Source organism: Anolis carolinensis, chromosome 6, assembly GCF_035594765.1.
Source record: "Anolis carolinensis isolate JA03-04 chromosome 6, rAnoCar3.1.pri, whole genome shotgun sequence".
NCBI lineage: Eukaryota > Metazoa > Chordata > Lepidosauria > Squamata > Dactyloidae > Anolis > Anolis carolinensis.
This window is the reverse complement of record NC_085846.1, coordinates 92,968,563-92,985,377: the sequence shown is the minus strand read 5'-3', so window position 1 is coordinate 92,985,377 and position 16,815 is coordinate 92,968,563. Positions and strand designations below refer to the sequence as shown.

General features: G+C 36.4%; 1 protein-coding gene across 1 annotated transcript in view; it reads left to right on the top strand.

Annotated features, from left to right (window-relative positions):
- vps50 (VPS50 subunit of EARP/GARPII complex) overlaps nucleotides 1-16,815 on the top strand; it is a 69,672-nt gene that overhangs the window by 49,476 nt on the left and 3,381 nt on the right. The window contains exons 22-26 of the mRNA XM_003222108.4: nucleotides 1,450-1,530; nucleotides 12,364-12,512; nucleotides 14,809-14,905; nucleotides 15,064-15,222; nucleotides 16,630-16,751. Coding sequence (XP_003222156.1) covers nucleotides 1,450-1,530; nucleotides 12,364-12,512; nucleotides 14,809-14,905; nucleotides 15,064-15,222; nucleotides 16,630-16,751 — 608 coding nt within the window. The remainder of the gene's footprint in view (nucleotides 1-1,449; nucleotides 1,531-12,363; nucleotides 12,513-14,808; nucleotides 14,906-15,063; nucleotides 15,223-16,629; nucleotides 16,752-16,815) is intronic.

The following is a 16,815-nucleotide window of genomic DNA, read 5'->3' as shown; positions in this document are numbered from 1 at the left end:
AACAATATGAAAACATGAATTAAATGGACGAGACAGTAACTGGGCCCATGACTACTGCTTAGTTAAAAGGTTGGCCACACCCAACTGAAACAGAGATCAAGGCAGTGCTTTCCGAACTGTGTGTTGGTTGCAATGTGTAGGTGTGTTGCACAAACATGAAGAGAAATCTATGTGAAATAAGCAATAAATTATATATTTTAAAAAATATAAATGAAAGCTTTTCATACTTTTCGTCATTACAGTTTATTTCTAACAAAGGGTTAGTTTAACCCCTGGTTTGCTACTAAAACTGAATTGATGTGTCGCAAAATGATGCATGACTAAAAAGTGTGTCACCAACATGAAATGTTTGGAAGGCTCTGTTCTACGGTATGAGCAAATAGTTTAAAAACACAAGTCTACATGTGCAAATTACTACTGATAGGGTTTTCTTTTGTTTTGTTTCAACAGGATTTGTTCTCAACATATTTTTTTGTTGTGACATTTAAAAAGGGGGGGGGGAGAAAAAAAATTAAAATTGCAGGTGTCAAACAATTCTATTCTATTTGAATATTCCAGGCTTTTTCATTTTGCAAGTCCAGTTAGCTTCTGTATCCCAGTGTAGTATAAACTTGACTTATGTATTACACTAGTGGGCTTTTTGAATCACATTTCTAAGCATGGGAAAGCCATTCTGTGGGAAACAGACCAAAGGAGCATCCATTGCTGAAAAATGTATTTCTGGAGTAAAACACATACCAGTATTTAGATAAAGTGGTGGAAATAGATCTTGAAAATGTATGTATGTTTATATATTCTTCCATCGCAGTGTAATAGGGAAATTATTAACTGAGCAGTTCCATTGCAATTTTTATAGTTACTGCTGCATTTAAAATTAGTTATGTAATAATTGCTTGTGCTGACAGACATCGTGCAAAGAATGGAATTTAACTAGGTAATATCAGCCAAAACTGAACATTTCTTTGGGCCTTCAGTAAACCATAGCAATGTGTTCTTTCTGATTCATACTGGAGGTATTTATGTAGGTGTATCGACATTCAGCCTTTTCAAATGAAAATCTGCCTACATAATTAGCTATCTCAGTTTTATGAAATGCTATTGAAAAATTGAGTACAGATATTCCTTTGGATTTCATTAGGTTTTTCACCTGGCAAACTATGCAATGCTGTGTGATGTTATTATTGCAAACAAAAAAAAAGCACATGGTTTTCCTATATCCCAAAGTAACTCTAGGAAAACAATCCGAAATTATCCCTTGTACAATGGATAATTCTTGTCTGTATGTTTTGCTGTGCTAGCATTCTTAGTTCTTTTTAGAGCGTGCAGTGTTGTGTGCATTGATACTGTCTTCTGGATTAAAATTCAGCATAGAGGTGGGATATGAGTAAACCTGAAGCTTCGTTGTCTTCTCCCAAAATTGTGTTGCTTAGAATTCTTTCTTATTTCCAGTTTGAATCAACAGGTCTTGGACTCAGCAGCAGCAGGCTTCGCACCACCCTGAACAGAATCCAGGAGAGTCTGATTGATCTGGTAAGTTTTGGATCTTTCCTAGACTTTTTGAAAGGGAGGAAAGATGATAAACCTGCAAATAACTTTTAACAATCTCGTCATTTAATACACTCATTGTTGCACCTTGCACATTCATCATTCTTTTTATTTGTGCTACCGTGTATCTTTTCAAATTATGAAGGAGTTATTCAAGGAATGATTACATGGCTTACAAAAAATAGTTCTTTCCCCTCTCATTCTTCGTATGTAATTTAGACAGTGAACATTATTTTTTCTCACTTAATTTTGAACATTCTTGCCTTGTTTCTCCTAGAGCTAATTATATTTTAGCTGCAGTTTTTCCAAAAGTAACTCTGTATTTTGCCTTTTTCTTAGGTGACTAAAATTGTTATCTTTAAGTCACTTGAATAGAAAAAAAAACATGAATGCTACATGCTCGTAGCATATGATGGAAAATACTTTTAACTCCTGTCTTGTCCTGATGTCACTTTAACATATACACAAAGTGTGAGGCAACAACAAAAACTAGCACCTGTTAGCACTTGATACATTTTCTACTTATCTAACATTTACGATACCAAATCCTCATCGTTATAAATATAACTTCGCAAGTTACAGCCACATTACAAAAATTGACATTTACTGCATCTATATGGTAGAATTAATGCTGTTTGACACCTCTTTAACTAACATTGCCCAATGTTATGGCATCATGGGTGTTGTAGTTTGCTGAGTCACAGGCACTCTTTGACAAAGAATGCTAAACACAGTATACAGAGTCAAATTATTTGAAAGTAAATGAGTGGCCAGGCACGGTACATCATAAGTCACATCAACCATCTTCCTAGGAATTACAATTTCTTATTTTCAACAGCCTATGCTGTGTTACCATATTGACCATACTATAAGTTATTATTTGGGGTCAGATTATAGAAATGTAGTTAGACAGTTGGCATGGTTATGGACTTTCAGAATCCTGTTTGGCATTAGCACTGATATCTTTCCTTCAAAAGTCACAACAAAGCTTTTTTTATTTGAGTCTTTTGTGTTTAATTGATGTTCTCCGATGTGCACAAGGGCTATGGCTGCCATTATTTTAAACTGATTTGAATTGTCTAATTATGTGAGGAATGGCTTAATATATTTTTTATCTTTGAAAATTACAGTGGGCCCTTGGTATCAATTGGAGTTTGGTTCCAGGACTCACCACGGATACCAAACTAATAGGATATTGAAATTCCATTATATGCAGTGATGTAGTCAAATGATGGCAAAATGGGGGTTTGTTTTGAACATTTTAAAAATATTTCAAGTTGTAGATGATTGAGTTAAGAGCTCAGTCACAGAATGAATCAAACTCTTAAGTCAAGGTATCACTGTATTTCTAAATTTAATGGGGAGGCACCAAGATTCTTTTGATCTTGGAAGTTGTGCTGGGTCAGTCCTGATTAGTATTTGGATGGGAGAGCACCAACACATAATACCTGGGGCTATAGGTTATATTTCAGAGGAAGGAACTGGCTAAAATACCTCTGAGTATTCCTTGCCTAAGAAAACCCTGTGAAATTTATGGTGCTTCCTTAGGTCGACAGGCAATTTGAAGATACACACTCACAGGACTAAATCTTCTTGTGAGGTTTTGATTATACTTGGTACTGTTTATAAATATTAGAGGATTCCCCACTGCAATAATTTTCTCTATGAGTTTTTGCCATTTTATTAATTTTGTTTAGTCGTATTGATAATGGAATCACCCGAAGCAAGATAATTTTTTTTGTAAAATGTGGACTTCGACAATGCTTAGTAGAATTCAGTGTCTTCAACTTCCTGATTTGTCAACTTAAAACACAAAGCTCAAAGCCATAACAAATAGCAAAATATTCCAATGCAATACATGATAATAATTTTCATAATAAGTTAAACATCCCAAATCTATGTATTAAATATATTGAAACAATGGAAAAATATAAACTTTGCTAAAATATTAATAATTTCCTATATTGTAAAAAAAAAACCAAAAAAAAAAAAACAGTGAAGTAACTGGCCAATCAATTTTGTTGTTACTATTTCCAGTATAGAAATAGCTGGAACATTTGAGTTTGGTCTTGGAACAAATTTGAATTGCAACATCCCACGAAATTCAGAAGTAACTCAAAGTAAGAATGCCCACCAAGCCAACTACAACCTTCCCCCAGGATCTGTCCTTCATTTTGTAGTAATTAAGTATCATTAATTATTGGAATGTTTTACGTTCAAGAGTCTGCTGTGCAGAAACCGCAGTTCTTCCCAATAGTCGGGGGGAAATAAAGCACTAATTTGAAAGAAATACATCTTGCAATTGTTCTTTCACAGCGGTTGCAGTATGTATGAATCCCATTGCCTTGATCTCCCAAAAGCTCAGAGCACTTCAGTATTCTGTTATTAAAAGTGTGGAAAGATTGAAAATTAGACAGTTTAGTCTTACATATATTCAGTTGTCACCCTCTGTACTTCATTATATGAAAGCCATTTTCATTGTTATCAGTGATGCAAACAGATGTTGAATGAGCTCACCATGAAACTCCACATACCAGGAGAGAAGAACTTGTGACTTTCCAGATGTTTTTGAACACCTCCTATATTTTCCCGGCCAGTGTGATTAGATATGTGAAGAGTTAATTAACATTGGGGTCACTGGTTCTTCATCTATAATGTATACCATTGCACATGCAATATTGGTCCAAAACAATTTTTCATATCCCTCATCTGGTCATTCTTTTTTCCTTTAGTATCTGAAAGTCAATTAATATAATGCATAGCGGTAAATGACACAGAGAAATGGGTTATATTTGTTTTTTTTAACTGTATTTTAGACAAAAACATAGACAGCCAGTGTGCTGTAGTGGTTAGGATGTTGTACTGGTTCCACATTATATCACTTGAATGGTGGTATGGCCATTCCAGCAAATGTTCTCCCCTTTTCATTCTCCTATAATTATATTTCTATGGATAAAACACATTTGCACACCACTTCTCAATCCGAGGGGAAAAAAGAGGATGTAATCCCAATGTTTTTCAGGCATGACTGTGTGAAAGGACAAGAACAATGGCTATTGTACACACACCTCAGGTTCAAAATATTAAATAGCTTAATATTTTTTGGAATTGTTGGTTGTTTGGAGAAGACCTGTTATGTGCAGTTGGTGATAGTGGGGTATACAGATGCTGCTTGGAAAAGTGACGCCTCTGAATATTTTGTGACAGCTGCTAAAGCTTACATTCCAAATCCAATTGATTGTAGGTTCAGTTTTGTGACAATTCTTAAATAAAAGATCTAAGGTAGGAGAATATGTAGAGACCTTTAAGAATTGCTGCTCAACAGGTCAAAGTGGACAGTGCTGATCTAGCTGATTTTATACAGATTCTGGACATATCACCAGTGACACAAACATGTTAAAGTAAAATCATTGTGGGGGTAAAAGTTAAATCTTTATCTCCAGATGTTTTTTGAATTCATTTATTACTTTGCTCAATTGTTAAATCTAAACAAATATTTAAATTGCTGGATATTGTCACAGTGACTTAAGATAATGCAAAATATTAAATTAGTAGTTTGGCTTGTAACAACTAAAGTGACAAATATTGAATTAGTTGCTTGAAAATCTAAGTAATAGAGATACTGATTTTTTTCCATGAATTATTTGTCCACTCTAGTCTAGGGGCCAGTTTTAAGATAAACCATAGTAACGAGGGTATAGTTACTATTAGTGATGATTATAACCTCTAGTAACAGAGACAGTATATTTCCATCTTCCAATTGCTGGGGAAAATGAATGTCCTGGTACTGTTGTACTTATGCCCTCTTTGTGGGTTTCCCATAACTTTTGGCTGGCAATTGTAGGGATAGAACTGTGGCATAGGTAGGTCTTTGGTCTAATCCAGTAGGACTCTTTAATGTCTGTGGATGAATTTGAGCCCAAATCTTCTGATTCTGAAGTCTACGTCCAATTATTCTTCCCAACTTCAAAGAACCAATATACATTTGGTGAATGAACACTTATATCAATCCCATGGATTGGTGGGGATCTCTAGTTTGGCTAGCAGTTCAATTTAGGTGAAAATCAGTAGTGGACCACTGATTTTTAAAATAGAATCCAGTGACAGCTCTCCAGTATTTATTTTGAGCTAGTTCATTATTTAAAGTGACATTCTTTTGTCTTCTGTGTAATTATTTCTTTTGCATAAATTGTTTTATATTAAATTCAGAAGGAATTTGTATGGTAAGGATGACAGGAGAAAAAGGATAAATGTTGGTTTGCACAATTGCCCTTGCCCAGGGGAAGTATTAGCTTGTACATAAAGTTTTAATTAACACCATCCATCACCGTGAAGGGCAAGAGATTAGTTCCTGTACCTTTGCATGTATATTGTTACGGTTCTAGTCTGAAGTGTGTGCATATCTCTTTTGAGTAGGTAGATATATACAGTAGAGTCTCACTTATCCAACACTCGCTTATCCAACGTTCTGGATTATCCAACGCATTTTTTGTAGTCAATGTTTTCAATATATCATGATAATTTGGTGCTAAATTCGTAAATACAGTAATTACAACATAACCTTACTGCGTATTGAACTACTTTTTCTATCAAATTTGTTGTATAACATGATGTTTTGGTGCTTAATTTGTAAAATCATAACTTAATTTGATGTTTAATAGGTTTCTCCTTAATCCCTCCTTATTATCCAACATATTCGCTTATCCAACGTTCTGCCAGCCCGTTTACGTTGGATAAGTGAGACTCTACTGTATTTCTAGATTATCAGGGCTGAATATAATTTCCTTTTTGAAATGTAAGAGGCAGTTCTTCTTTCTTGTTCAGCAGGAACATTGGTGTAAGACTTGCAGGCATCATTGCTTGGTTCAAAGAAATAGTTAAAAGAAAGATGCTGCCATGTTTCTTAAGTGTAATATGCAATAACTAGATTTGAAAAGGAGTTCTTCATTGAGTCTGTTGCCGTAGCCAGTAGAGAAAATAATGTGCTCTTAATACCTTTACAAGCTGTCAGTCAATGATCGTTATCCCTCCTCTCTGGTGGACAGGAATACTTAAAAGAAAAGGGAATTAATAATGGATGGGAAATTATAAAAATGAAAAAAAAGGCACAATTTCGAACAGTACCAGCAAGGAGAATAAAACAGGAGAAGTGTAAAACAACCAGAATGGATGTCTAAAGAACTTTTAACTAAGCTAAGATTTAAAAGAGACATGCACAAGAAATGGAAGAGCAGGGAAACCATCAAAGAAGAATTCAAACAAATAACCAACATATGTAGGGAAAAGCTTCATAAGGCTAAGGCACAATATGAACTCAGATTTGAGTTCAGGGTAAAGGACCACTCAAAACAACTCAGCTGACCTATTAGTTGCAGATGCAATGCAGGCAGTCGAGAAAGCCTTCTCGGTTGCCTTCATTGCCATAGAGTAGGCCCTAAGTGAGACTCTAGCCCGTGCTCGGACAGATTTGTCCTGAGTCCTCCTCCAGCGGCACTCTGGTCTTTGTCTCCCATGCTTCGTCACCGCCAGCTCTCTGGTGAACCAAGAAGCTGAATTGGCTCTGCTAAGCGAGAGGGGATGTTCAGGGGCGATTGTGTTCACCGCCCTGGTCGTCTCTGTGTTCCAGAGATTGACTAGGGCTTTGACAGGAGCGTCTGCTGCCATGACGTGAAAATCCCCAAGAGACGTTAGGAATCAATCTGGATCCATAAGTCCCCTTGGGCGGACCATCGTAATGGGTCCCCCACCCCTGCAAAGGTTTAAGGCTGTGGTTAGTCTAAACCTGTTCAGGTGATGGTCGGTTCATGACAACAGAACCACAGAGAATTCCTCCATACCAACATTTCCATCCCCGTTGAAAACTAGGTCCAAAGTGTGTCCAGTTACATGAGTGGGTCTCGATATTTTTTGGGACAGCCCCATGGTTGACATGGTGGCCATGAAGTCCTGAGCCACCCCAGATAGGGTGGACTCAGCAGCGACGTTGAATTCCCCCAGGACAATTAGCCGTGGAGACTCCAGCACCAGGACCAAGGGTTTTTGGGATTTTGGGCTGCATCGAAAGGAGTATGGTGTCAAAGAAAGTCATGGTTCCTCTCTGTTCGGCTTTGGTGAGACCTCACCTGGAATACTGTGCCCCATTTTAGACGCCACAATTCAAAAAAGATATTAACAAGCTGTAAGGTGTCAAGAGGAGGGCAACTAAAATGATCAAAGGCCTGGAGATCATGACCTATGAGGAGCATCGTAAAGAACTGGGTATGTTTAGCCTGCAGAAGAAAAGGTTGAGAGGAGACATGATAGCCATGTATAAATATGTTGTTTTTTTTTTCGTGTCAGGAGCAACCGGAGTTGCTTCTGGAGTGAGAGAATTGGCCGTCTGCAAGGACGTTGCCCAGGGGACGCCTGGATGTTTTGATGTTTTTACCATCCTTGTGGGAGGCTTCTCTCGTGTCCCCGCATGGAGCTGGAGCTGATAGAGGGAGCTCATCCACACTCTCCCCAGGTGGGATTCGAACCTGGCAGCTTTCTATAAATATGTGAAATGGTATCATAAAGAAGAGGAGCAGGTTTGTTTTCTGCTGCCCTTGAAACTAAAACTCAGAACAATGGGTTCAAATTACAGGAAAGGAGATTCCACCTGAACATTAGGAAGAACTTTCTGACCATACAAGCTATTCAACAATTGAATTCTCTGCCTCAGAGTGTGGTGGAAGCTCCTTCCTTGGAAACCTTTAAACAGATGCTGGATGGCCATCTGTCAGGGATACTGTGATTATTCTTTTCCTGCATGGCAGGGGATTGGACTAGATGGCCCATGTGGTTTCTTCCAACTCTGTGGTCTTATGATTCTATGATAAGTAACAATACTGTACAAAAGCTGCCGAGGCATGATGTCACTTTCCCTTGAATGGCACCTGCAAACCTGACAGTTGCTCAAAGGTCCCTCTTGTTTTCCTGTTCAATGAAGATGAAAATGAAGGAAGAAAATGTCACTTTTTACAATGTGGGAAACAAGTGAGGCACAAAAAACCCCCACATGTCTCCTCATACCCTTCTCATATACTTTAAGGCACAGGGGCTACTTTCTTAACGAGAAACTTTTCTTGATGCCTACGTATTTTTTCTGCCTTAAAGATATATGAAATTGCTTAGTACATTGATATAAAACAATAGTCTAAAGAAGCGAAATATCACTGTGGGTCATTTAGTTGGCTTATGTCCTCAGTACATTGGATCAATGGGTTATATGTGTTCAGGAGTGTTGTGTTTGGTGTGGGGGTGTTAAAAGGTTTCCTTTGTTTTGCTCTTCATTTTCTTTGTTTCCTGTTCATTTATTGTCTTGAGCCATTTTTGCGATGGCAGCAGTGAATGTTCTCCTGTTTTGATTTAGGATCGAAAGGACAACCTTTCAAGAACCAATATTCTTGCAGCAACCTATTCACTGCCATTATTGTCCATATCTGCTGCAATGCTGACCCCAGTTTTCCTAGTCATATGGATAATTTAAGTCATTAAGAGATCACATAATACATGGGATAATTTCATGCCCTTCCATAGTAGATCAGATTAGGCAGAGAGCAGATGGAGCCATTTCCAAAAGATAGTCAAACCCTCCTGTAATCACAGAATCCATATTCACAGTTTCATTTATCTCCCACAGAGTTGGTGGTACTATCTGTGGGGGATAAATTTCCAAACAAAGCAAATGTTCATACTGTGGGCCTTAAAATTTGGATTAATAATATATACAGAAAATGGGGGTGGGTTGCAGGAATCAGCCTAAAAATATGTGGGTTGATTAATCCATGAGTCAATGTGTGTACCAAACCTTAACTTTTTTCAAAAAAAGGAACAATCTCCTTTGCGGATTGAAGTGGCAAAAGGCAAGAGCCTAGTTCATCCTGGGAGAATGTAAAAGAAAGCATCGACCCACAGTGATGTCAATTCTAGCATTTTTGAATGTCTGCGTAGGAAAATGGTGGCAGTGTTCAGGGACGACTGGCCCCCTGAGGTAGCATACATGCATTCCCCTCTCTGTGGAATGGCTCTTGACATATCCATAGGTCATATCAAACCTCAAATTATACATGTGCTCATCTTATACATGAGTATATATGTTATTACAATTCTAGTGAATCCTTGTAAAAAATCCTCATGTTAAATTATGTATCTTTAGTTTTTAATGCTACTTTCTAATCTGATATACCTCTACTGTAGTAAATTATATAGTTAAAATAGCTAATAGACTTAATGTAATTTATTTTGTTCAGAATTTTCGGATCTTAATTTTTCTGCATTAGCAATTTAAGGGTTATTACGCTGTGACTTGCTAGAGAGGTGTTCTAGTTATGAATCACACATCACTTTTAATAGAAATATAACTTTTTAACTTAGACATTTTATTGATCTGACACAAAGAATTTTCCCTGGTTGCAGACTCCCAAGGTAGATTTTCACAGTAATTGTGGCTTTGTCCTAAATCTCTCATGTTTCTCCCCTTATTCTCTTTCCAAACCCTGATGTTTTTTCTTTTCAGTTTTCTCTTTGTTCTGGTAAGAGCACAGCATTTTATTGTTTTTGATGTATTAAATAGAGTATCTTGCTGTATTAAATAGAATATTTTTTTTAGTATGACCATTGTGAAAAATCTGGAAATAAAGGTATTCAGACAAATGTGGGCTCTGCTAGATCTAGCTGTCTAAGTACATCTGAATTAATTCCCATAGATCAGGAAAGATTTCTGACTTGTCCATTAACAACCATTGCAAAAGTGCATATACTTATATTTATGAAATTAAGTGGATTTTTTGTGAAAGAACTGTGACTCATTTCTGAGTCTCAAAAAAGTTGCAGATGTCAGAATACTTCTAAGTATAGTGCTTTAACACCAGGCTTCATTGGGTGGATCTTGGTGTTTAAGTAACAATAGAAGTAGACTGGGCTGTGGTGCAGCTGGTTAGTAGCCAGCTGCAATAAATCACTACTGACCGAGAGGTCATGAGTTCTAAGCCAGCCTGGGTTGGAGTGAGCTCCCGACCATTAATAGTCTAGCTCGCTGTTGACCTGTGCAGCTCGAAAGTTTGCTAGATGTTAGATTGTGCTTTTGCCTTTAACCACCTTTATTTAGGTTTCTGTTGGCATGTTTATCAGTTGTCTTGGGGGCACTCCAATTGTTAAGTGATAGTTATTTTGTTCATGGCAAAAGAATGGTTAACATCCAACCTCTTCTGTTTGAACAGCCCCCTGTGTCCCTCAATAGTATCATGGCTAGTCTTACCATTAGGCAGAATGAGATAGTGCTTCTAGCAGCAAAGTTTGGAGTCATTAAAGTACAGCAAATTGTTGATTATTTAATTGCTTATTATTCCATTTTTACCACTAGAAATAGAGATAATTGCTTGAAGGTTTCTTTTGCCAAAATGATTTTATTGGCATTAGATGCTATTCTTTTAGTGGCTGTTTCTTATTAATCATGGGGCAGTGAAATCTTTTGGACCAGTCCAAACTATGGAGGTTACCAAATGTCTCCTGTTAACTTGACTGTTTATGATATCTGTTGGCATATTACTCACCTAGTAAAATCTCCATTACCTAGTAGGCAGATCATGTTAACAAGCAATGTTTATGTTCTTGACATATTTTTGTACTCTGTGTGGAAAGAACTGTGTGATGTGGTAGGAGGAAAAATCATGGTCCAATGAATTTGGTTGTGGCATTGAACATTGGCCAACTGCTCTCTTTTATATCAAAACTGTGCTTAAAATGGTTTTCTGGTCTGGTTCAAATGCACATTCAATATGGGTGTCTAGGAGGGGCCAAAGCTCCAGATGATATGTGCTTCCAGTTAATTGTGGCTGAAGATAAAAAGAAAAAGTGGGTTGCCAACATCTGTATCTTATTTGGTTGTATATCATTCACATTAACTGTAATGTCATCTGTCTTGCAAATAAAAGCATTCTTAAAACATTATTTTCCATTACTCTGGGAGTTTCAGATAGCTTGTTTTATAATAATTTCTTCCTTCATAAAGTATAATGGAATAATATAATTTCTTCATAAAACTTCATACACTTTACTTGCTTCAAGCAATGGGTACACTCAGTATTTAGTATACAATAAATCTTCATTAGTTGTCATCAGTGGATGAGTTCTTTGATTATCCATAGCATATACTGGGGTATGAGTAATCTTACTTCCTGCTGCTCAAGACTAGGACACAGAGCAATGGATCCCTCCTAAAAACTAGGAAAAAATCCTGACGGTAAGAGCTGTTTGACAGTGGGATATTTTACGTCAGAGTTTGATGGAGTCTTCTTCTCTGGAGACTTTTAAACAGTAGCTGGATGGCCATCTGGTGGGAGTTCTTTGGTTGTATATTCCTGCATGGCAGAGGGTTGGACTGGATGGCCCCTGTAGTCGCTTCCAACTCTGTGATTCTATGGTTCCATATAACTACAGCTTGAACTGCAATTCAGAAAGTTTTTGCTGGTAGCGTCAGACTTGAGCATTTTGCTGCCTCTTGGAATGTGGAGCTGTCTTATTAATTATGCCTCTCAAATCTCTGGTCTCCTTGCCCTAGATGCTCATTCAAGTGTGTGTGTTTTTGTGGTCAAATTATATGTCCACTAGAAGCTAAAGGGGAAACATTGGTGTTTTTGGAAGTTTGGCCCCCAGAGGTTACTGTGTTGCTGTGGACATTTAACTTGGTGAAAGTCAAATGTGCCAGTTTGCATTGCCTTAATACTTTTGTTTGTGCGTATGGTGTTGCAGCCATTTAAATTTCTCTCCCCACTTCCTTGCTCCCTATTGTTGCAGGAGGTCTCCTCTGACGCTGCTGGATCTTTGACTGCTGTTGAAGAAAGAAAGGAAAGGGTTCCAGTTCCACATCTCAGTCATCTTGTAGTCTTGACATCAGGAAACACTCTCTATGGCTTGGCAGAGAGAGTGGTAGCCACAGAATCCTTGTATGTTTAGAACCTTTATGCCATATGTCTTTTCACTTGTTGGAAGCAGTTACAGGATATATTAACAAGTTGTTATGAGTGGCTGCTAATAGTTTTAACTACATACACCCTGTGGTTGTGGTTTTGAACGATTTTACACAGTTTCCATGTTACGGCTTGAGCATTCCTCATTTATAAATCCAAAATATTCCAAAATCCAAAATTCTCCAAATGAGTAAATAAAATAGTGGCAGTTTTGATTTCTGATGGTTCAGTGTACACAAACTTTGTTTCATACACAAAATTATTTAAAATATTGTGTAAACTTACCTTCAAGCTATGCATGTATGGTATATATGAAACATAAATAAATGTTGTGTTTAGACCTGGGTCCCATCTCCAAGATACAGCATTATGAACATACAGTAGAGTCTCACTTATCCAAGCTAAACGGGCCGGCAGAACCCTGGATAAGAGAATATCTTGGATAATAAGGAGGGATTAAGAAAAAGCCTATTAAACATCAAATTAGGTTATGATTTTACAAATTAAGCACCAAAACATCATGGTATACAACAAATTTGATAGAAAAAGTAGTTCAATACACAGTAATGCTATGTTGTTATTACTGTATTTATGAATTATGAATCACGATATATTGAAAACATTGACTACAAAAATGCCTTGGATAATCCAGAATCTTGGATAAGTGAGTCTTGGATAAGTGAGACTCTACTGTATATGCAAATACAGGTATTCCAAAATCTGAAAAAATCCAAAACTTTTTTGGTCCTCAGCTTTTTGGATAACTCAACCTGTAGTAGCCTTTTGTTGTTGTCAGGGACACTTTTGTAAATGGGTCATTTGAGGTTCTGCTGCAGTGGCATAGTAAAGGTAGAGAGCATGATGCTTCAACGTAGTTTTCACTATTACTGTCATAATGTAATTATAATCATCATAAGTACCTGCGTTAAGGCCTCTTCTATTGAACTGTTGATTCCGAATACATAAAGAGACCATGCTGTGCCTAAATGAAAGAGGATATCGACATATTTAACATTAAAACACTTTACAAAATGAAGTTAGCACATAGTATAAGAAGACAAAATCTTGGTTATCAGAGATGCAAGATTCTATAGTGAAGTGAAGTGACATATCCAAGGATGAGATGAATAGGACCACTAATATAAACTGAAAATGCAAGACTGACTTCCCCAAAGATACAAAACAAGCTGTACAGTAGAGTCTCACTTATCCAACATAAACGGGCCGGCAGAATGTTGGATAAGCAAATATGTTGGATAATAAGGAGGGATTAAGGAAAAGCCTATTAAACATCAAATTAGGTTATGATTTTACAAATTAAGCACCAAAACATCATGTTATACAACAATTTTGACAGAAAAAGTAGTTCAATATGCAGTAATGCTAAGTAGTAATTACTGTATTTACGAATTTAGCACCAAAATATCACTATGTATTGAAAACGCTGACTACAAAAATGCGTTGGATAATCCAGAACGTTGGATAAGCGAATGTTGGATAAGTGAGACTCTACTGTATCTAGTAACAGAAATCTTGACTCAATATATAGCTGTAGAAAGTGGCCATATGAGCAGAGAAGCTTTTGTGATTGTGATAAACTTTAAGAAAGATAAGCAAAGTATTCAGCATTTAAATAGTTACTTCAGCATGAACACTTTTATTTCTACTTATGTTGACAATAATAACTGTGCTACTTCTGCTCTCTGGAGTTACTGTTTTACAATCTATGTGGTGAAGGAAGAAAGGAAGGAGTAAGAAAACACATCAGGAAAATAGATTTATTTATCTAATTTTAATCCTGCCTTTCACCTGACACAGAACCAAAGATGTCTTGCAACAAATTACCAGTAAAACAAAGAACAGCTAAGATCTTATTAATACAAAAATTAAATAAAATAAGCAATCATATGAACTTAAATAATTTAAAACACAATAGAAAAGATGAAAGACCCTCCAACTCCATCAAAATGCCTTCTTGTTTTGTTTTAATATAGGCAAAAATATCTATGTTAATAAAGATATTTTTTCATCAACTCTGGTTCCTTGTAAGGAGCCCCAGTTCCTTGAGCTTTATGTATATATCTGTGTTGAATTTTTTTTTTATTTTCAAGAATGCATATATAGTAAAAGAGAATAAGTGCTCCCATGCATATTTTCAGCTGATGTTTTATGATTTCGTTGGCCCATAGATATAAAAAAAGATATAAAAAGAGTGAATTTTCTAATATTGTATCTTGGTAACCATGGATTTTCTGTTTTTTACTCCCTTTAGAGTATTTTTAGCTGAGCAGTTTGAATTCCTTCAGTCTCATCTTGATGCTGTAATGCCTCCAGCCAAAAAACCTTTTCTTCAACAATTCTACTCACAGGTCAGGAGTCTTCCCAAATTTACTTATTCAAGATATAATTAATTCATTTCCCCTGCAACCCAAATGGTTGTATTAAGTTTAACTGAAATGTTATATATTTAAAAAAAAATTAAAAAATCTATTAATTAAACTTTGTTCTATTTCACTTTGTATTCCAGACAGTTTCAACAGCCAGTGAACTACGTAAACCAATATACTGGATTGTCGCTGCTAAAGCAATTGATTACGAACAGATGCTACTTTTAATGACAAACGTGAAGTGGGATGTGAAAGAAATCATGTCACAGCACAATATTTATGTAGATTCCCTTTTAAAAGTAAATATTCTCTTCCCATATTGTCTAGAGAAATTATTTCTGAAAGTGCTTTGTTATATTGTTCTGTGAAATGCATTCTTCCTTGGAAGTTCTGCTTTGTCCAGCTTTTTAATGGTTTTCTTATATTGTTCCAGTGAAAACATACATATTAATATCCAGCATTAAAGCTCAACAGAAGTTCATTTCAGGTTGTGCATGCACATCTAGAATAAGGGCGCACAGGATCCTCATTTTGGAAAAAGCCTATCCCATCAAAAAGAAACCACAGAAAAAAAAGAAAAGCCAAGCTTACTTAATAATCCATGATTCCAGGATTTGGTCAGATTGACTCTGAGATGCAGTTGGCTACAATTTCTTTCCACCTCATTTCCATTTATTATGAGTTTCTGTGAATCTGTTAAAAAAATCAGTGTTCCCAGGCTGCACCAGAGAGCAGTATCCTTTTAAGTGTTCAGTCAATGGCAAGCCCCCCTCTTTTCAAATAAACATGTATATTTTTGGGGTGGAATCGGTCTTTATCATTCTTAGAGTAGACCACTAAAAGTCAATGTGGCTTGAGTTAGTCACATAAATCACAAGGGTTGCAGTAAGTCTAGCCTAAATAAGATCCAGTCTAAATTCAATCTTTTCTATTCTATTTTTTCTTTCCTTATCCTGTCAGGAAATGTAAGGATTGCTTTTGTCGATTAATTCAATTCAGTTTTGTTGCGTTAGTACACACCCCTCCATGCAGTCATGCCGGCCACATGACCTTGGAGGTGTCTACGAACAATGACAGCTCTTCAGCTTAGAAATGGAGATGAGCACCAACCCCCAGAGTTGGACACATCTAGACTTAATGTCAGGGGAAAACCTTTACCTTTACCTTACACACCCCTAGCAAATAATAGGATAATTAACAGTGCAATATAAAACACAGTAATATGTCCATAGACATATTGCTCCGCTATACAATTATTAAATTAACAACAACAATGCAGCAAATATTAATTTCAATATAATAAAATGAATTTTTTAGCATGTTAGCTGCTTTGAGTCTCCTTTGGCAGAGAAAAAGTGGGGTATAAATACTACTACTACTTCTACTCCTAATAATAGTAGTAGTAGTAGTAATAATAATAATAATAATAATAATAATAATATATTAAAAACATCAGATGTATCTACAACACCGTCAATTAATAAACAATGCAGATTTTTGTTTGCTACCATCTAAATTTTTATTCCAAACGAACGCTCCCCATTTTAATGCTTAATTCCATCTGAAACAATTGAGGAGCCATAATAATGTATTGTTCTAATACCACTCTAAGATAAAATGTATGTATGTCCATATGTGTGTGTGTGTGTATGTATCACCATTACTGTATCACCATCACTGACTAATACAGCTTTTTTGTTTGCTAGGAATTTGAACAGTTTAACAGGAGGATGAATGAGGTTTCGAAGAAAGTCCGTATTCCATTGGCAGTGTCAAATATTCTTTGGGAGCATTGTATACGGCTTGCCAATAGAACTATTGTGGAAGGGTAAGTGGATTGGGTTTGTCTTGAAAGCTCATCCGCTGTATTGTCCATGGGCCCCTTTACACTA